At 46.0% G+C, this 21,554-nt stretch overlaps 1 protein-coding gene across 4 annotated transcripts in view; it reads left to right on the forward strand.

The window, feature by feature from the left end:
* The window catches only part of LOC135378605 (uncharacterized), a 29,014-nt gene extending 9,081 nt beyond the window's left edge, over positions 1 to 19,933 (forward strand). For 3 of the 4 annotated variants that reach the window (XM_064611678.1, XM_064611681.1, XM_064611682.1), the window contains one exon: positions 8,488 to 8,758. In XM_064611678.1, coding sequence (XP_064467748.1) covers positions 8,488 to 8,667 — 180 coding nt within the window. In that variant the 3' untranslated portion in view covers positions 8,668 to 8,758. Of the gene's footprint in view, positions 1 to 8,487; positions 8,759 to 19,707 lie in introns of those variants that run through there. The other variant, XM_064611680.1, reaches the window with a different exon arrangement.
* The last annotated feature ends 1,621 nt before the right edge of the window (positions 19,934 to 21,554 follow it).

The raw sequence follows: 21,554 nt of genomic DNA on the forward strand, positions 1-21,554 counted from the left end.
GAGACTGTGGTGAAGGTCGAAGATGGCTATCAAGTATGCCTACCGTGGAAAACGGAAGTGGATCTGGAGAGCAACAAGGCCGTCGCCCGAAAGCGACTTCATCAACTCCTGAGGAAGCTTACACGTGACTCACAGCTCATGAGCGAGTATGACAACGTCATACGGCAGCAGCTACGCAGCGGTATTGCGGAGGTGGCAAGCCCACATCAATCATCGCAGGGCAGGACGTACTACATGCCCCATCAGGCGGTAATCAGAGAAGGCGCCAGCACGACAAAGCTGCGGGTCGTATTTGATGCCTCGTCACACGATGCCAAGGCGAAGTCACTGAACGACAATTTGGAAAGTGGCCCCAACTTGAACTGTGACCTAGTGGCATTACTGCTGAACTTCAGGAAATATCGGGTGGCTATGGTCGCTGACATCGAGAAGGCCTTCTTACAGATTGGCATCACCGACGCTGACAGAGATGCACTACGTTTTCTGTGGCTGAAGGAAGCTCCGACACACGATCAACCTTTGCCAGACATCGAAACGTACAGAATGACCAGGGTCCCTTTTGGAACCACGTCGAGCCCCTTTCTACTGGCAGCTACATTACAACACCACCTGCGGAGCCTGAAAGACGAATACCCCGTCACGTGTACGTTGCTCAGCGAGTCACTGTACGTTGACGACCTTCTGGTTGGAGCAGCAGATGAAGGAAGTGCCGAGAAACTTTACCGTGAGGCGAAGAGCATATTCCAAACTGCTTCTATGAAGTTGCACAAATGGGCGTCCAATAGTCCGACCATGAGGAACTTGTTTGAGGAGGAAGCAACAGCAGCGATGCCACAGTGTCAAGTGGCGGGTGTACTGAAAGTTCTTGGATTATCTTGGAATCCCGCGACGGACAACCTGACATTCGCAGTGGACAGTGTCAGGCAGATCTCCGAGCAACGTAAAGATACGAAACGTTTCGTACTACAGACAGCAGCAAGGCTGTATGATCCAATGGGATTGATTTCGCCATTTCTCGTAACCGCTAAACTCTGTTTTCAACGCACTTGGCGACTTAAACTTGGATGGGATGAAATTCTACCAGATGACATCAGACACCAATGGGCTGACTGGTGCGACGACCTAAGACATTTATCGCGGATACAAGTACCGCGATTTTACGAGTATGGCTCAAGTGACGTCGCCGACAGCAGAGTGCTGCACGTCTTTGCGGATGCAAGCACCGCAGCCTACGGCGCGGTAGTGTACCTGTGCGTAAGGGACTTAACAGGAAGGACGACGACGACACTGGTTCTGGCGAAGTCAAGAATCGCTCCACTAAAACAAGTGACGCTGCCCCGTCTAGAGTTGATGGCGAGCCTCGTTGCATCACGCCTATTTCAGTACATCGGCGGAAACCTCAAGCTTGACGTTAGCGGCGTGCATTTCTGGACCGACAGTATGATCACACTCCATTGGATCCAGGGCGATGCAGCAAGATGGAAACCATTCGTAAGGAACCGAGTGACCGAAATTCAAAAGAACAGCGATTCGCATCCTTGGCACTACTGTCCGAGCAAAGAGAATCCCGCTGACTTAATGACCAGAGGAATATCAGCTCAACGACTGATCGAGAGTCAGTTGTGGTGGAAGGGACCACCGTGGATCGTCAGCGACGAGAGCTCGTGGCCAGGAAGGCCCCCAACGACACGGTTTGCGTCCGAAGAACTTGAAGAAATGAAATCCCAGGTGTTAACCACAGCTACTTCAACATCCACAGTACCGGTTTTACTTGACATCAACAAGTACAGTTCCGTATTCAAGCTTCATAGGACAACAGCATGGGTCCTGCGCTATATTCATAACCTGAAATCGCATGTCAGGAGGAGTGGAGTACTGTCAACAGAAGAGATCGAAAAGGCCGAAGTCCATTGGATAAAGACAGTTCAACGGATGACCTTTCAGCACGAACTGAGCTGTATCGAAAAGGGCTCCAAACTTCCGAGCAACTCGCCATTAAGGGACCTAACACCATTCATTGACAACGACGGGATTATCAGGGCTGGCGGACGTCTACAGTTCAGCCGTGGAACGTACGACGAGCGACATCTTAGGATCTTGCCTGGAGATCATCATTACACGAAGCTACTGGTTCGTCAGACTCATCATCAACTTCTTCATGCGGGCATCAGAGATACACTCGTGCAACTACGAGAGAACTTTTGGGTTACCAGAGCTCGTCGACTTGTAAAAAGGGTCATTCACGACTGCGTGACCTGCAAGCGTTTGAACGCCAAGGCAGCAAGCGAAACGGTTGCTCCTTTGCCAGCGGACCGAGTAACAGAATGCCTACCGTTTGAAGTGGTGGGAATTGATTTTGCCGGACCTCTGATGGTGAAGGAAGCTAGCAGTACCAAGAAACGTTACATCGTCCTTTTTGTATGTGCAGTCACGAGGGCAATACATCTCGAGTTGTCTAAGGACATGTCCAGCAGGAGTTTTCTACAGGCTCTACGACGGTTCGTCTCACGGAGAGGGCTATGCCGCATTGTGTATTCTGACAATTTCTTATCGTTCAAGAGAAGTAGGAGCGAACTGAAAGAGCTGTGGTTGGCCTTAAGGGATCCGGTGGTGAAAGATCATTTCTCGACGAGCAAAATTGAATGGCGGTTCATTATGGAGCGGGCGCCCTGGTGGGGCGGGTTTTACGAACGACTTGTGCGATCCGTCAAGACATCGCTGAAGAAGGTATTAGGAAGGAAGCTCCTTGATACGGAAGAGATAGTCACCATCCTGACTGAAGTGGAAGCGGTGATTAACTCACGGCCTATAACGTTCCTCTACAGCAATAGCTCTGAAGAAATGCCAATTTCCCCAGCGCACTTCCTCGTCGGTAAACGTCTGACGTCTCTACCTACCCCACAATGCAGAGAACTTACCTCAACGAAACTATCATTAGACGAAATTTGGACAAGTCGACAAAGGGGTCTTGCCCACTTTTGGAAAAGATGGCACAAGGAATACTTGGCCGAACTGCAGTCATCTCGTTCGTCGAGAGTTTTCAAGTCATCAGCGCTCAAACCTGGCGACATAGTCATCTTGCACGATGAGAAACAACCACGGCCGCTCTGGAAGTTGTGCAGGATTGTGGACGTATTCTGCGGCAGGGATGAGAAAGTCAGGGCTTGCACCGTACGCCTACCTGATGGGACTTTGCGAAGAAGACCGGTGCAACTGCTGTATTCGATAGAACTGGCCAACGGTTAAAAATGCGCGCTAGCCCATTTTGGGGGGGAGTGTGTTAGAACATTTTTTGCGTGTAACATTTTTGGGCTGAAGTTGTAAACGTGTTACAAAGGGAAGAAGACAACGATCGTGCGGGGAGCACGTGAACTGTTTTTTTTTGTGTTTACTTTTGTCATTCTTGGTTCGGGTACCGTGAGACATGGTCGCAAATAAATGATGCTGCGATGGAATGCTTGAGTCCCTGTCTTTGAGCGAAGCTCCCCAACGAACGATTTCACAAAGGTATTGTAATATCATTGTAGCTGCAAGAACGCGTTAGGTCACTTGTTGCGTACTTTCGTTAAATAAAATAAAGCCTGTGGCCCAAAGTATGTCTCGAATTGCTCGATGATTGGGAAATTATCGCCACCGGCAGTGCCGATGAGAGGCACTTCGCGTGGCGATCATTTTGAGAGATGTTGCTAACGAAAAGCACAAAACGTACGGCACCCACAGCATAAAAAAATCAGACGTTGTTAGTATTGCGAGGAAAATGCGTACTCTATTGCGAGATACAGTTGGTGCCGACGACGAATCTTCGCTACACGGTTTATAGCGGCTGACATGTTAGTCCTAAGCTTTAGTGCGGTAGTTTAGGGTGCTCCTAGGACCCTTGGCCAGTGTCCTAAATTGCGCGGAGCGAGCGCCACCACTTTAGTGTTGTAGAAGTTTGGTGCAAGCCACTTACGGCTCCGGCACTACACTGAGTGGGGAACTCGTTAAGTATTACACTAAGTTTGTTTCGTGCAAGCGGGCCCAAGTTTGAACGCACAAAACACACGCACAGTCTACTCCTGGAAGCGAGATACGCTCACATGAGTGCAAGTGATTTCACGGTGAACATCTTTCATTGCTCACAGTGCATCAAAGGTTACAACGAAGCGGAAAATCAATACGGGACACCGAATCCCGTCTCTGTTCTCACCGCATTTGAAAATGCGACGGTACTCAAAAGTGTTCCTCAGGGGTCAGCTCACCACTGCATTCCAGTTCTGAACTGGAGAGACTGTTCATAGGATACTTGTGTCGGGAAACATCACAACACGCACAGAATCACTTCGATGCATGAAAAGATCCAAGAACACACTTCCCTTTGAGCAATACGATGCTGTCAGCCGACCGAGACCCCACAAGACCTGGTGCCCACGAAAGAATGCTATTTCAAAACTTTGTCAACCCAGTGTCAACTTCGTGGAGCCCACAACGTCCTTCGGCCAATGGGTATCAATGATAATGCCTGAGACTGTGTTGTATCTGTACTTAGGCACAGAAACCCGAGCCCGTGAGGCAGCCTAAAAACATCTGCTTATCTGTCCCCTTTTATCTCGTTCTCCATTGGAACCAGCCAATGGGAGTGGAAATAAACAAGCTCACAGGCATGTCAAGGCTATCACTGATAACAGGGCAACCACACATTCTTAGACAAGGACACTTCCTCCCTCTTCGAGATAAGGCACAAGTAATGACTAAATCCATATCACCACAGTTATATAGGAAAACACTTTCAACTATAGTCTAGCAACATCTTTATGCAATATACACATGGAGCCTGATTTTTTCGGGTTTTATTTTTCATCAAAATCAAGGGGTAAATATTGGGTTATATTTTGCTTCAATAATTCGGGTGTAATCGGGTTGAACTGAGCCTGATTCAGCCCAATTATTGTTGAATCGGGTAGAATCAGGCATAAGGCTTTGGTTTACTTGGCATAATACACACCAGTAGACACAGAGTCCCTGCATGTAAGAGGCAGCAGGGTCTCTGTCTTGACAGTTTGTATGAGCATATTTATGCATTTACAACAGTTTCCAAAGTTGTGTGTTAGTTGTGATGACTTCGGATCCCCCTGGTCCAACAGTTTTCGGGGAAATATCAAGTTAAACCTTGTTTTTGCTGATTTGAATCGGGGGGGGGGGGGGGGGTAAATTTTGGGCATAATCCGGTATAACCCTAAAAAGTCAGGCACTATATACAGAATCACAACGCAATTCTCTCAATGAGTTACACTGGGCCTCGACACAGTCATGAATACCCGTATCGGTCCGGTTGCTTGCGAATCCTCGTACCATGTCTTAATTCTACCGGTTCTAGTTCATCAGTTGAGTCCCTTGGAGAACTAGGCACATCATCAGAACTTGAACTAGGTATTGGCCATGAGAAGGGCATATGCCTTGTCACGTGAGGATTTTCATTTTGTTACCCTCCTCGGAAGCCAGTTTACATCCTCGCCACGAACCGTTTTGACAAACACTTTATCGCCAACAGAGTACTGCTTGCTGATGTTCCTGCGTCTCTTATCAGCCCTGGCCTTGATGGCTTGCATTTTTGCCTTCATGTTAGACGCTAGGTCAAGCTTCAATTGATCGAATCTGGTACTCTCTAGCATATAACTTGGCAGAAACAACTCTCTTGGCGATTGATTCGTAAACGTGTGTGGCGTGTTCCTGTAAGCAAATAAAAAGTTCTCCACACAATGATGCAGCGAACGCAGCCAATTTGCGTCGCGATCCGCTAACATGGCCTTCAGTAGGGCCTTGTTGAGGGTCTGAACTGCTCGCGCAGCAGCGCCATTAGAGGCAGGATGATATGGAGGGGTTCATGTGTGTTTTACACCGTTCGAACGAAGGAAATGCGCAAACTCAGTGGGGTCCGTTATCTGAAACAGCTTCAACAATAAAGTTACTGATCGACTCATTTTCTTTCTGTCTCCTTCCCTGAATCTGGTGCTGCTCAGCAACTACTGAATGCTTTGGTGCGTAGTGTTTTTTCAGCTGAGTTACAATGTCCTTGTACATCGCGTCTTTGCGGGCTTTGTCCAGAAGAATACTACGTAGAGTGGTGTAGGCTTCATCACCAAGGGCTGTGAGGAACAGTTGAGACTTCTTGTCTTCTGGTATGCTGTTTGCTGTCACATACAACTCAAAACGTTCAACGTATACCTCGAATGAAGCGGAAGCAGGGTTGAATTCTTTCAGTTGCCCTACAGGTGTCATGGTGATGCCGCCCGTTACTGACATTTTGTCCTTGGCCGTTGGTTCAGCCGTCATGTTCGGCGGACTGGGGCTCGTGCAGTCCATCGTCTCGTCGCCACTGTTGTATCCGTACTTAGGCACAGAAACCATTTTCATACGGAATGACTTTATTCTACAGCCAACAAAACGTACACTGACAGCGAGCGGGTCAGGCAGCCAAAACACGTCTGCGTATCTGTCCCCTTTTATCTTGTTCGCCGTCGGAACCAACCGGTGGGAGTGGAAGTAAACAAGCGCACACACACACATCAAGGCTATCACTAATAACTAGGGTTCCGCGTTTTCGATGTTTATTTTTGGGTGGATTCGGCATATGTTTTTCGATGTGTATTGATTTTCGCGAAATCAGAGTTTTTCGATATTTTTCCTTGCGTGTACATGGTTCACCCGACAGTTATCGACGTATAGCAATTACAATGTAATTTCACGGCTGTGCGCGTCAAACACAGCCTTAACAACAACAACAACCAATGCGAATCACCCGTTTTACCAGTCCCAGTTTTACGAAGTACCAGTTCGAGTTATATAAGAGCTACAAGAAATAACCGGAAAGCGTTTGCTCACCTCGTTCATTATGAGGATTCTTCAGATTCCTGCACGTGGCACCGCAATTGCACATGCTCCGATATGCTCGCCGCACCTCTTCCACAGCCCACATTAACTGTCACGCGACAATACTTGCATACGACAACATCTTCCTTGCCTGAGAGTTCAAAATCTTGATTTTTGCAAATGTTGTCCGAGGCCCCCTTCCTTTTTCTTCCCATCTCAGGTGCCGCGGAAAGGCGGAACTGCCGTACATGGAAAATGGAGGTGTATGTACAGTCGTAACCTCTCCACTAAACAACTAAAGGCCATTGACCGAGATTCTACTTGACGTCACGTCCCTAAAAGGTTCACAAACGCAGTGGGGCACCTACAATGGCAGAAGAATGAGATTTCGACTAGCGCACCCGATCCGGGACAAAAGGATTGACCCCAGAACACTCAATCTGGTCGCAGGTCGTCCAACCATAGGAGATACCAAGAAAAGAAGAGTAATAAAGGAAAGCCTGCTTGGCATGTTGGAATCTTAAGCTGGGGATGTGCAGCAATTTATCTGTCATGGTTCCTGGAATGTTCCTCTGTATTCGATGTTTTTCGATTAAAATCGAATGAGGGAAAAATTACCCGGCGTATGTTTTCCGATTAAAACCGAAAACGCGAAACCCTACTAATAACATGGCAACCACACATTCCTGGACCACAACACATTGTATTACCACATGGTTATGACTTCGCAAAAATTTTTTTAGAACTGCGAAGACTGGGAGCTGTGGGGGCCTGGTTTAGCCATAGCGATAGCCATAGCTATAGCCATAGCTGCATGTGTATCCGGTCAGGTTAAACAGCGATTCACTTCGTATTTAATTCGGTTTTATGACTATTCACTGTGTAGTCGCTTGTTTCAAAATAATTACTATTTGCACATGTCTTTCACACACTTTTTAAAGGAGTACACAGGGCCATCCAAAAATTTTCAGATTAAGACGTCTGATGAAAGTGTGTGTGTCATATTACCGAATAGCGTGAAAGGTTTTGATTTGTGCAGTTTGTTTCCCAGAAAAAAAAAGTCACATAAACATGGCTCTGCGCGTTCACCTTTAACTCACCACTCCTGATATAACGAGGAGGAGAAGGTATGATGCCACGTCACCGATGACGTTACAAGGAGAGCTCGTTCTGGTTCGCTGCTCTGTGGGGGTCAGCGCCTTGTCCCTTTGCCGCCGTAAACCAGTTTTGCCAGTTCTCCCGGAGAATTGGGGATAGAAGGAGTGGCGGGATCATGACTGAGCCAGGAGCGATGCTTTTTCAGAACTCCGAACAGCCGAGCAGCAGACAACATGTCTGTGGACCAATCAGCGAGCATTCTCCTTGTAGCGTCAGCGCGAGGTTCCGACAGATCACAGGCTGGTACTGCTGTCCAACGCCGTTGCGCACAGTCGCTTTTTGCGGCATACTTTAAATTCAATTTCAGCGATAATTATGACTCTGTGGTGCGAATTAGTTTGCATGGCGTATCTGACTAGCCGACTTAACAGTTTTATAGGAAGAAAACAGGTTGTTAAAAGTGTCTTCTGTGCTACTTTAAGTTGCTTGTTATTTCAACTGCATGTCACATAATAGCAACTACCATGTTTTATCCTTCAGGTGAAGGCCCTTGAGCGCACTTTAGCAGATGGAATCACAGCAGACGGGTCCTATCTCCTCGATGTCCTCTCACGGAACCTAGAAGGCCCCTTGCTTGATCGCGTCGTTGACATCATTGTTGGAGACACAGATGATAGAGATGATGATTATGACGACGATGCAAATGTTCAAGAAGATTGAGCTGCGAGTGAATGATACAATGCAACTGAGCTAAATGGTGATGTATGTTGTTCACAGCATCTATGTCAATTAAAGGGTAATGGAAATACAATGACATCCATAACTTAAAAACCCAAGACTAGGGTTTCTCTGGGGACTCTCTATCCTCTCGATACAATGACAGTTTGATGTTTTGTGCACAGAAGGGAACAAGAAGGGTGAACAGGAGTTTATGCTCGGCAATAAAAGCGGTTATCCTGGTCTCCCCATCTCTTGCAGACAGTTCAGCGGACGTGGTTCGGTTCACCAACCTGTCTGCTGACAGCCGCTGCCCCAGAGAACACAGCAGCTGACAAGTTACTTACAGCTTACAAAGATGTTTATTTGCTTAGATGCAATTCTGCCATGTTTGAGCTCTGTACTGAGTCATCCCAGCTCAATCGTCCCAGTCGTGTGGCTCGACCATCACGGATTTCAGAGAAAAAAAAATTTATAATGTTGCCATTGATGGGAACGTGAACCACACAAAGATTTTTTTCCCGGAAGTACATTGGATGGCCGCTAGGGGGCTTTGAACTCCCGCACAAAGCAGTAAACCAGGGCACACGTGAGTGCGGCTTCACATTGGTAAAAAATTCAAATGGGACTGTCTTCACAAAGCCTCATAATAGCTCTGCACTGTTCCACACCCATTCGCAGCGGATCATTCGCATGGGAGCGTTCGGTGAAGTATCCTCTAAATCCACTGACTTTGCGACCTTTCGACCTGTCCAAGTAATGCGCAGAAAAAGTTTGAAGCTCGAATATTTCATGGTTTTTCTTTTAAAAAAAAAAAATCACAAAGTTGCGTGTTCAAGCAAAAACCCGTAACTTTGTTGAGCCGCCCTGAAATTTCTGAACATGCTGTGACATCGAAACTGGCTCAGAATGGTAGTCCAATGTCCCAATAACCATAATGAAAATTTTCTCAGAGGTGTTCTTCGTTTAAGGCAAGCAACAAATTTTAAAAGTTATCCTGGTGCCGCAAGCGACCTGCAAGGGCCAACCTTGTCTCAGCCGCAGTACGCGGAGAGGGAGCGAGCTTTCCTACGTTTGCTCAAACAAAATGCGAACAGAAACCACAGACAGTAACAGCTACAGTGGACTCTCGTTAATTCGAACTCGACGGGGCCGCGGTATTTGTTCGAATAAACCGGAGTTCGAACTAACGGGAGACGCTCTCCTGGAAGACGGCTTGGGCGCAGGGAGCGCATGCAGATGTGTCGCGACGCACTTCGGGTCGTATTTTATGTTCGCGGTACCGCTGTCACTTCAAGACGCATTTATATTGGCGTAATTCAAAACGTTACTGCTGCCGAACTCCGCCGCTATTGTCGTTACGTTCCCGATGCCGAACCGAAGTTACGGCGGAGAAAACTCCCAGGGCGTCACGGCCGCGCGTTACGACTTTGAAGGAAATAAAGGACTTATATGTTCACAAGAATTCACTTACAGAAATTATGAAGAGACTTAAGGTTGAAAGCAGTCAGTATTTCGCTCTTGCAAGCGGGACTGTTAGCAGACTGTCTTTAGCGGGACTGTTAGCATCGCTTTTGATTCGGACACAAGTTCAAGCGTGGCATCCGCATTTTTCTCGGAAGAAAAATGGCGCACTCTCATATCCAGCGCCGATACTACATCAGATGTACTTGGTAAAGGCACTGGATCGCGAGACAGGTTCGTGGCTTGAGTCACCTGAACCTCCGTCTCTAAGCCGGCGCACGCAGCGTCGATAATGTCTCCACGCCGTCGTCTCTGCTGACATGGTGCAAGTTAGGGAAATAAACGATGTCAGTGAACGGGTTGTAGAACGATATTGACAGTCGCGAAGTCAGAAAAATGAGTGACGGCACGCGCACACACCTCCTCCACCCTTGACGGCCTCAAGAGGAAGAGAGAGAAAGAGGAGAGGGACAAAGGGAGAATGCAAGCGTTCGCGTAAACTCCTTGCTATCGTGAAGAGGAGAGAGCGTCCTTGAACAGCACAAAATGCGGAAAGAGGACGGAAAGCGTACGGAAGGTCAATGATCAGGGAGATATGGGGCGCTGTGACCCGTTCCTGTCTGACGCGCGAGCGCTGTTGGTTCGAATTATGCGGTGTATACGATCGTCTGTCTGAATTATCGGGAGTGTCTCCCCATTGAAATACATGTGCTTTGGACGGGACTCGGACGAGAGTTCGAATTATCCGGAGGTTCGAATTAAACGATTTCGAATTAACGAGATTCTACTGTACTTGCCTTGATATTTATTTTGGTCTATTTACAGTTATGCAGGCGTGGGAGAACGCAAATACTAGCGTAAGCACTAACGCTGTGACCTATTCATTGCTACAGTCCCTACACACCTTGAAAACAGAGCTCTCGGTAGACGTTGACGTCACTAATGCCTAGACGTGTGTGTCAGACAGGCTCGAACAGGCTTTTCGAACTGGCACGTTGCGTGGGAAAGTAGCAAGAGAAGATTGGAAGAAGAATGTGGAAAGAGTGAAAGCGCATTGTACTCGTTACCAGACCTCAAACGTATGCGTAACCTTGAGACCGATTATCTCCCCACAGTGAACATGACAGTCTCCCGCAGGTGGGTCCATAGCGATGTCTTCCACTCAAAGATGGTAGACTCGAGGTCTGGGCGTGTGTGCATACGCGTTGTCGGAAATGGTCCATGACTGTGGGACGTCCTGTGCGATGACGCTATAATTGTCTGTAAAATCTAGTACAACAATTGCTTTCATTGGTGGAAGTTTACTCTTCAGCGATGACAAATAGCGGGATTGCTCCTTGGTGACGAAGTGGTGAAACTTCATATTTTCCAGTTGATGCTGTAGCTGGTCCCTAAATTCGTCGCTTGACAAGACTCATGTCTGAAGACTGATATGGTGGCCGGTAAACCACTGTTGGAATGTGATGCTGTCCCAAAATTCTGAAGAGAGCAGTTCCTGGTCTTCACGGTGCTGCCTGGCATGGCCTACCCGAGGGCAACGTGCACAGCATGAAAGCATGCATTCTTCCTTCCCGATGTCACACACCAACAGTCGCACAGGCTCCGTGTAACTTCCTCGAAACACTATAGCTTGCAGCATCAGCTTCAGGTTCTGATGGTATAGGCACACATAAACGGAATGTGGGATATAGTTTAGTAACGATCCCATAGCTTCTACGAAGACAAAATCATGAAAAACACGGAAAATCGATATGCGTCTGGTCTCTACATGCAATTTTACTATTTTACAGGCCAAAAATTGTTACCGATTTGCAAAATTTGTGAATTTTGATACGAAATTACCTCGTTCGACAACGGATAATTACTGCGATCTATCTCCAATCCCCATCCCACTACTTGAGCGCCGCCATCCCAATGGAACCAAAATATGACACAAACACAAAAGTATAAAACTCAATCTTTTTACTTTTCAACGGTTTTCATGTAACTAAAACGTAAATTTATTACAAGAAACGCATAACATTAGGAAGAAACCGTGATGAAACACCAATCTCGCGATGTCGCCGAACACCGCAAGAACGTGTATCACACGACACATCACAAGTGCTTTCCAAAACCACAAACACGAACTTGTTGAAGTTAGGCCACATCCTCAAGGACACACAACCGACGGTATCCTGGATACACTCACAGGGGTTTGGTGCCCAATAATGACTTAACATACAGAATGTGACCTCTGATGTTAAGACTCCCCATGTAAAACATCACTTTTCCTCTGATTCATTTGTGCCTCTGCTAATGATTTCCAGTATTTTTGTGCACATTTCAATAGTAAATGCTGTATTCCAGACATCTAGGCCCAAAACACGCCTATTTCTCATAATACAATTCTTGCTTGGCATGCAGTTTTCTGTTTTCCATCACAGTTGGCCCTACGAGCTTTAACTCTTCTAATAACCCTGTTCTGCCTTTCAAAAGCAGATATTAATTTTGTAGCCTGCTTTTATTGTCCGCGCATATTTTATTCGCGCGTGTCGTCTGGCAACAATGACATAAAGCTGATACTATTCATTTCGTAACATGCACTGGACGTCCATATTCAGAAGTGTCGTCTGGCAACAACGGCCTTACCGTACTCCTGCTAAATCTGCAGCCATCCGTGCGCTCCGGGATCGTTTCTAAACTACAGCACAGCCCGGAAGGTGGCCCAGGTGGCCCAGCCAGAACGCAACATGCGGGGTGAAGGCTAGCAAATGTTGAGAACCCCGCTCTCAGGCTGGGATTGCTGCTCTTCCATCCAGCTTCAAACTTTTTCTGTGCATTACTTGGACAGGTCTGAACTTGTAAAAAGTTAGTTGTTGGAAGTTTCATTAATAGTTTGTCCGCAAAAAAATCGCAGTAAGTGGATTTAGAGTATATTTCACCGAACGCTCCCATGCGAATGATCCGCTGCGAACGGGTGTGGAACAGTGCAGAGCCCTTACCAGGCTTTGTGAAGACAGTCCCGTTTGAGTTTTTTACCAATGTGAAGCCGCACTCACGCGCGCCCTGGTTTACTGCTTTGTGCGGGAGTTCAAAGCCCCCTAGCGACCATTCAACGCGCTTCCGGGAAAAAATACTATGTGTGGTTCACGTTCCCATCAATGGCAACATTATAAATTTTTTCTCTGAAATCTGCGATGGTCGAGCCTGGGATGGTCGAACTGGGATTATTGAGCTGGAATGACTCTACTGTCCTCTGTCTGCTCTGTGCAATGCTGCTGTTGCGAATGGGACACTCCTTCAGCTTCGTCTTGTCTCTTCTTTCTCTCCCTGCTTCTTGCTGCTGTAACTGCTGCATTTAACGGCTTCGCTGCATCGTCACTGCGAGCGAGTTTTTCCACGGCTATTGGCCACGTTTGTTATTGCTTGGGAACATTTCGGCATTATCAGAACACGTGATCTCTGAGCAGTCTCCAATGACTGCAGGTCTTACACGGCGACATACCCTGCCTCAAGAAAACTCAGTGGGTTCCCTCATAAATGCTATTGCATTTGGCTAGTTCCATCTCAAATCGAACAATCCGGTACACTTGATGTCTTGAATGAACGTGAAAAAAATATATGTTGAAGCCATCGGTGAGTTAGGAGAAATAAACACTTTCCGAGTTCTCTGCGCTGCGCGGCTCGGGAAACAGGAGAGGAGGAAAAAAATGCCCCTCAGAAGACTATGTCGCCGCGCGCAGGTTTGAGCCTTCCCTACAAGGCTATGTCTTGTCGCATTGTAGTAATTTCTTGATCTGCCTTTAGAACAACTAGGGCACAATATGCACCTGGGTTAGCTGTGTTGTGTCAGTTTTTGTTTGTCTGCAAAAAAATATCGAAGTTGACTCAAAGTGCCGAAAAGCACCATATTCAATGCAACTTTGCGGGCGATGTAAAAAACATAAGATTGAGCTTGATGCCGTTTTTGTCATTCATGGGGCTATCGAATTATATATAATTTATTACTCTACTCTGTCAGGAACGTAAGCGATACCTCTTTAAGTAGCACCATACCACCGAAAAGTGACGAATTTTGGAAGCCCTTTTCTAAAAAACCACACCAAAAACTTGCCTCGAAAATTTTATATGTTGTAGGTAGTCCCTTAGACTATGCACAGAAGAAAAATCAAAAGTCGGACTTGATCGGTAGGCGCACTGTGAATTTTTTGTCACCCCTATACGCGGAGCGCATTCAAGCGGTGGCTCCGTGTCCCGCATGTTGCAAAATCGAATTTTCCAAAGGGACTTTCAACTCCTGTCTTCAAATGAAAGTAATTGCTACAGTTTGAAGCCGTTCTGAGCGTTTATGTTCATAACAGTGTTGTAATCGCTGAATGTAGATTGTGGAGCAACCAGATGTGCTACACTTTTTTGCGGGATGTCACACATGCATTGCAAGTGCTTGGAGGCCGTGAAGAACAGAATGCTTTTACATCTTTGTAAGAGGTATATCTGTTCAGGGTGATTATAAACAAGCAGAGTTACTGTACACATTATGTCAGGAGAGACGCAGTGACTTCCAGCATTCTTTAAAACATTTCCTTTCCTACGGCTCCATGACCTCGGACAGCGGAAATCGCACAGAGGAAAGTGTCGTTGTGCAGTGTCTTACGCTGCACATTCAAGGCTAAGTCATGGTGCCTTTTGTGAACCTTGCCGGAACAGCCCGACTGGCGCTGCTGTCCAATATGTTCTTCGATTCGACATGCTGCGACCATGGGAAGGTCCTAGTCGGATTAACTCTCGGAAGACACCTTGCACAAAGTTTCGCATCATCCTCGACTACAGAAGTGCATTGGGTGCCCTTATACAGAAAGTGCGACATCTGCATTACTGTACTGTGTCGTCCTCACATCACACCTACCTTCATGGCCTCTTCGTTGTACAGCGCTGACCGTGTGTATTGCGCTGACTACCGCCTCATACACAGGAAAAAAGTGTTTCGGACAAAGAACTTTCGCTTTGCTTCGGTGATCGCCGTAGCTGTCATAAAGAATCTGGTTCCAGCGGATCAAACTGAAGGCGTAACAGAAATGTTCTAGCTGTGTAGAAGCTGCTTCAAGTACTTCACAGCAAAGGTGGCTGGATCACAGCAAGCAGCAATGTCGTCCACGTTTGAAGGAAGCTCATAGGGTCACCCGTTTGTGCACCAGCCCGACGTGGTCCAAGAAATCGTTGAGTATATATCATCTGAAGCCATTAACGTCACACCGCTGAAGTAAAGAAAGAAATCGATGGAGGCATATGCACAGCGCAAACACTCCCAGATACGTGAAGAAATGGGCAGAAAGACAGGCCGTCAACTGAAGACTGCTTTGCCCTGCCAGGAACATGCAGGAGTAACTGCCAGGATTTCAGCGAGTTAGCATGTAACGTGAGAAGAGCCTATCAAGAAAATCTGAAAAGAACCTGCCATCAAAAGTAACATTAAGGAAAGTGGCTCCTACAACAGCCTCTGGAAGTTCATGACACGAGCACTCTCATCCACCCGGGATGCTCTGCATAACTTACGTTACCTTCTTACCTTGTCTTCTTCGCTGTCAAGTTGTTTTTATTCTGTATACTGTAAATATGCTTCGATATGATCACCGTGAACAAATATACCTTTTATAAAGATGCAAAAGCATTCTAAAGCATTCTGTTCTTCACGGCACTTGCAATGCATGCGTGACATCCCGCAAAAAATGTGAGCACTTCTGGTTGCTCTACAATCTATGTTCAGCGATTACAACACTGTTATGAACATAAAAGCTCCAAACGGCTTCAACCTGTAGCAATTACCTTCATTTGAAGACAGAAGTTGAAAGCTCCTTTCGAAAATTCGAGTTTGCAACACGCGGGACACGGTGCCACCGCTTGAATGCGCTCCGCGTACAGGGGTGGCAAAAAATTCACAGTGCGCCTACCAATCAAGTCCGAATTTCGATTTTTCTTCTGTGCATAGTCTAAGGGACTACCTACAACATATAAAATTTTCGAGGCAAGTTTTTGGTGGGGTTTTTTAGATCAAGGCTTCTGAAATTCGTCATTTTTCGGTGGTATGGTGCTACTTAAAGAGGTATCGCTCACGTTCTTGACAGAGTAGAGCAACAAATTACATATCATTCGATAGCCCCATGAATGACAAATTAAAATTTTTCGGTGGTATGGTGCTACTTAAAGAGGTATCGCTCACGTTCCTGACAGAGTAGAGCAACAAATTACATATCATTCGATAGCCCCATGAATGACAAATTAAACGGCATAAAGCTCAGTCTTATCCGTTTTTTTACATCGCAGGCAAAGTTGCAGTGAATATGGTGCTTTTCGGCACTTTGAGTCAACTTTGATATTTTTTTGCAGACAAACAAAAACCGACACATCACTGCCAATCCAGGAGCCAATTGTGCCCTAGGTGGTCTAAAGCCAGATCAAGAAATTACTACAATGCGACAAGAAATAGCCTTGTAGGGAACGCTCAAACCTGCACGCGACGACATCGTCTTCTGAGAGGCACTTTTTTCCTCCTCTCCTATTTCCCGAACCGCGCAGCGCAGAGAATTCCGAAAGCATTTATTTCTCCTAACTCACCGATGGCTTCAACATATATTTTTTTCCCGTTCATTCGAGAACATCAAGTGTACCGGATTGTTCGATTTGAGATGGACCTAGCCATTTAAAACTCACTTGCAGTGCGGTAAATTCATTTTAAATTGACCAAGGTTCGCTGATGACTTTTTTTTTTTCAGTGAAAAAAATATATGTTGGAAACGACCTTAAGTGAATATGAAAGCAGGTTCCCAGAGCTTCCTACGATCAACCGGGGCTAAGGGGGCGCCGTCTTCGCGATTTGATTTTTTTCTGGCTATTTTGCAGCCTTGCTGACCCCATTTCATTCACGTCACAACCCTCATAGCTGGCACACATAAAGTCTGAGCACTCTATTATATCTGTATGGAGTGCAAACAGTCACACTTTAAAGGGACGCTGAAGAAAAGATACCCAAGTCAGCAGATATGGCAAAACTTTCACATTTTTTAGTGGTCATACCTGCTCGACGGCAGGTCAGATATCAGTGAATGAAGTATATTTTTAATGTGCAGTCTTTCCTCTATCGTTCAATATATAAAACACCATTCTACCCAGTTTTGTTGCCGAAAGAGATGTCGGTAAATTTACGTGAGAGCAGAAAATTGCCGATATTTGGTATAGCATACCCAGCCGCTGCAATACTTATTCTGATAATTTTGCGGTTACTGAAAGGCCAACGTATCCCCTAAATGCAGCTGCAAAAATATGTTGCACTATTTTAGTAGGGGAAACGCAGCGAATTTTTCTCGGTGCCCAGGTCTCACCATTGTGGCCTTGCACTCAGACTCCACTTTCGAGTGGCACGCAATCGCACGTTTCTCATTTCACAGGGCCTTCGGTCTCCCTGATGTAGCACTGATTTTCACCGCTGGCACATATTTGTGGACATGTCCACGTTGGCATTCTTATTTACGTGCAACCCTTTTGTATGCCGTTGCGAGACCAACAGATGGTGTCCGTCTGTTATACCTCTGAAAGTGGAATACTGACTCCCGATATGTAGCTGAGTATACGAATAACTTTTGCAACAGTTTTGTCAATACTGTACAAGGTGTGCATTTTTCTATTTAAAAAAATATGTACCGGGAAGTGCTACCAGGTGGCTCAATGTGAAATTGCGGTCTTTATTACAGCCGCAAAAAGAAGTAACAAAAAACTGTCTGGCTACATCGCATAGGTAGCATATGCATCCCCAGAGCCCAGAGATGATTTGGTCAGTTAGACAGGGTTTGGTCAATAAGAGGAAGGTTGCACCATGCCAGACCAGGCGAACTCTTGTCGTTAGAATGCGTCCCTCTTTCTTTTTTATTAATATGTGTCAAAAATAGATGTCACGATAATTTCCATCGCAGAAAGGCATGCTACCTATGCAATGTAGGTGGACAGTTTTTTGTTACTTGTTTTTGCGGCTGCAATAAAGGCAGCACCTTCAGCAATGAGCTGCTGGTGGCGCTTCCGAGTACAGAATTTAATTTCAAAAATTTCCAAGTTGTGCAGTATTGTCAGTCAGTACTCCACTCTCAGTCACTGCGGCATAATAGACATATGCCACCTGTTGGTCTCACAACGACATATAAAAGGGATGCACGTAAATAAGAATGCCGACGTGGACATGTCCACATATATGTGCCAGCTGCGGGAATCAGTGCTACATCAGGGAGACTGAAGGCCCTGTGAAACGGGAAACGTGCGATTGCGTGCCACTCCAAAGTGGAGCCTGAGTGCAAGACCACAATGGCAAGACCTGGGCACCGAGAAAAATTCGCTGCGTTCCCCCTACTAAAATAATGCAACATATTTTTGCAGCTGCATTTAGGGGATACGTTGGCCTTTCAGTAACAGCAAAATTATTGGAATAAGTATTGCAGCTGCTGGGGCAATTTTCTGTTCTCACCTAACTTTACTGACATCTCTTTCGGCAACGAAACAGGGTAGAATGGTGTTCTATATATTGAACGATAGACAAAAGATTGCACATTAAGAAGGGATATGAGTGAGTCGGTATCTCCGATTCGCGATTTTTTCGCGTGTAGATGGCGCCACACAAACATATGTGCCTCAGCCTGGAGAAAGCTGTAAGCATTACCTGTAGTACAAATAACTCACTCCTCCACAGGATTGTGTAGTCCCATAAACATGTGTGACCTCCTTGACTATTGAGATGTAAGGATCTCGCGTCATGTTTGGGTTGCCAAGGTCAATTCAACTACAGAAAAAGAAGGAAAGAAAGAAGGAGGTCCTGGTGAACGCCAATTCTTCATTTTTGTCCCTTTGTGGACTGTACCTGGTGACTTCTTGGTGTTACGTTATCTTAGCTTGTCTGACTTTCTCGACACAGCGCAAAGTCCAAATGTTATATTTCGTTCGCCCTGGCTTATTTATATTCACCTGCTGATTTTTCTTTGACGCTGAGTTCTCACACTATAACATTTTGGAGACGGAATGAATTTATGACAGAATCCCCATTACGTAAAAGCCTGAGTCTGGGCACACAGAGGGATGAACACACGACTCAAGTCATGTGCTCACTTGAGTCGTGTTCGTGTTCGTCCCTCTGTGTGCCCAGACTCAGGCTTTTGCATAATGGAGTTCTTCCACCAGCTTGCCTGCATATACACCATCTTGTCAGTTATGACGAAATGTTTGTATTTAACTGACTATTCAGTATTAGTGTATTTACTTTGCGTCTGTGCAAGTGAATCTAAATTTATTTGTCGCAACAAACATTAACCGAATAAGTCCTTCGAAACCTAGACAAAATAAGCCGTGCAGCAAACCTTTGCATTTTGTCTTTCTTTCTTTTCTTTCTCTCGGATAGCGTGGATGTGCAGAGATCCAAGGGAGATGTTAATCCTGAGCCACTCAGGACTAATGCTGTATGTGCTGTTAATTTAATGTGTTTTGTTGTACCATGGCGAAATTTCCTTCTTAGTATCCACAGACTTCCAGTGGCTTTCGTTCACATATGGCTACATTCCATTTCAGAACTTTCCCTTTAAATTTGCCGCCAGCAATGAGAAGGGTGCCCAGACTGTCGGCTGCTCCCAACGTGAGGCCACTTTCTTCAATATGTGTAGTTCGTCGGATTCTCCCCACTGTTCTGTTCAGCTGTAGGTGTTGTTCGTAAATGACAAAGATCTTAAAATAAGCAGTGGTCTCCCTTCTTCGGCTGAACAAAGCAAAAAATAAATAAATAGAAAAGCAGAGGATACTCATTGCCTGCTCCGTACGCTCGAATAAAAAGTTACAGAAAAACCGGTGCGTACGACGCACTCCACGGAGCTTTGAACTCCCTTCCAACAAACGTCTTTTGAACAAACGGCGTCGATCAAACGGCATTCGACCAAATCACGTTCGATGAAATGGGCGGACACTCAGTTTTAGTTTATTTACGTTGCGCCTATGTGCAAGTGAATCTAAATTTGGTCCCTACAACATGCGTGTAATCGAAGAAATCCTTCGAAACCTAGACAAGCCAGAGAGCAGATCTTTGTGCTTTCTCTCTCTCTCTCTATATATATATATATATATGTATATAGATAGGGGAGAAAAGACACCAGAGGCTGAAGTAGGGGAAAGTTATTTATTAAGTTTGCATTTAAATTCAGGGTCTGGGGGAGTCTACGTTTCGGCTGAAGCTCCGCCTTCTTCGGGACTGAGACGAAAATCTATGTACGTCTTTTAAAAGGTTACAAAAGTGTCGTCACAGCTGGTACAATTCCACTGCGAGGCAGTCGTCAGTGAGTCATGTTCTGGAAGATTCCGGAAGGTTCCTGGGTCATCGGCCTGGGAGATTACGTGTCAGAGCCTTGGAGTTCCAGAAAGGTCTGGGGTCGCGCTCGTTGAAAACCTGTTGTCCGGGGTGTTCTTAGCGTCATTGTGTCCAGCTGTAAAGAAAAGAAGAAAAGAGGCAGCGGGCACTCCGAGGACATACAGAAAAAAAGTTATCCGGATATGCTTCTTACAGTTGATAGCACTCCTTTATCCTCATTTATTAGAGATTGGAATTTGTAGATCAAGTACGATTCGCGTTGCTCTCTGCAGCGATCGGATGTGAAATTTGACTCTAAAATAAAAAGTGCGACGTTATTAATGGAATGACCGGGTCGACTAAAATGGCGAGAAACCGGGAGGCTACCTTTTTTCGAAACATCTGATCGGTGGTTATTGAATCGAATCCTAAATGAATTTTTACTTTGACTTACATATTGCGCGGAGCATGTTGTACATTGGATGATATAAATAATGTTACTGGAGTTACAGTCAAAGTCGCCATTGATTTTAAGGGAGAAGTCGGAGTTTGTACTCTTGACCGCTGCCGTGCTTTGCATTGATTTGCATATTTGGCATCTTTTACCATTGCATGGATGGCATCCCACCGTAGGTGTTAATGGTTTGGGAACTTTGGAGTTGACTAGTCTATCTTGGAGGTTGCGGGCACGTCTGTAGGTAACTCGTGGCTCCTCGGCAAATATTTGTCGTGTCCGTTCAGATTGCAGAAGGATGCTATGGTGGCGGTGGAGGATACTGTTAATATTGCCCGCGCCTGCACCAAAGATAAGAACAAGGTTTACGCGGTCGCCCTTGGGTTCGTCGTTGCGTTTACCGAATAAGTTTCTCCGGTCTGTTTGTCGTGCTTTGGACAGAGCGTCTTTTACTAGACTGGGTGGAAAATTACGATTAACGAAGGTCTGCTCTAATTCCTCGAGGTTTTTGTTTAGAACATCGTCGTCCGAGCAGATCCTCCTGTATCGGAGTGCCTGGCTATAAGGAATGGCAAGTTTAGTATGGCACGGGTGGCAACTGTTAAAGGAAAGGTACTGCTGAGCATC

This window comes from Ornithodoros turicata, chromosome 1 (genome assembly GCF_037126465.1).
Source record: "Ornithodoros turicata isolate Travis chromosome 1, ASM3712646v1, whole genome shotgun sequence".
In the NCBI taxonomy this organism is placed as follows: domain Eukaryota; kingdom Metazoa; phylum Arthropoda; class Arachnida; order Ixodida; family Argasidae; genus Ornithodoros; species Ornithodoros turicata.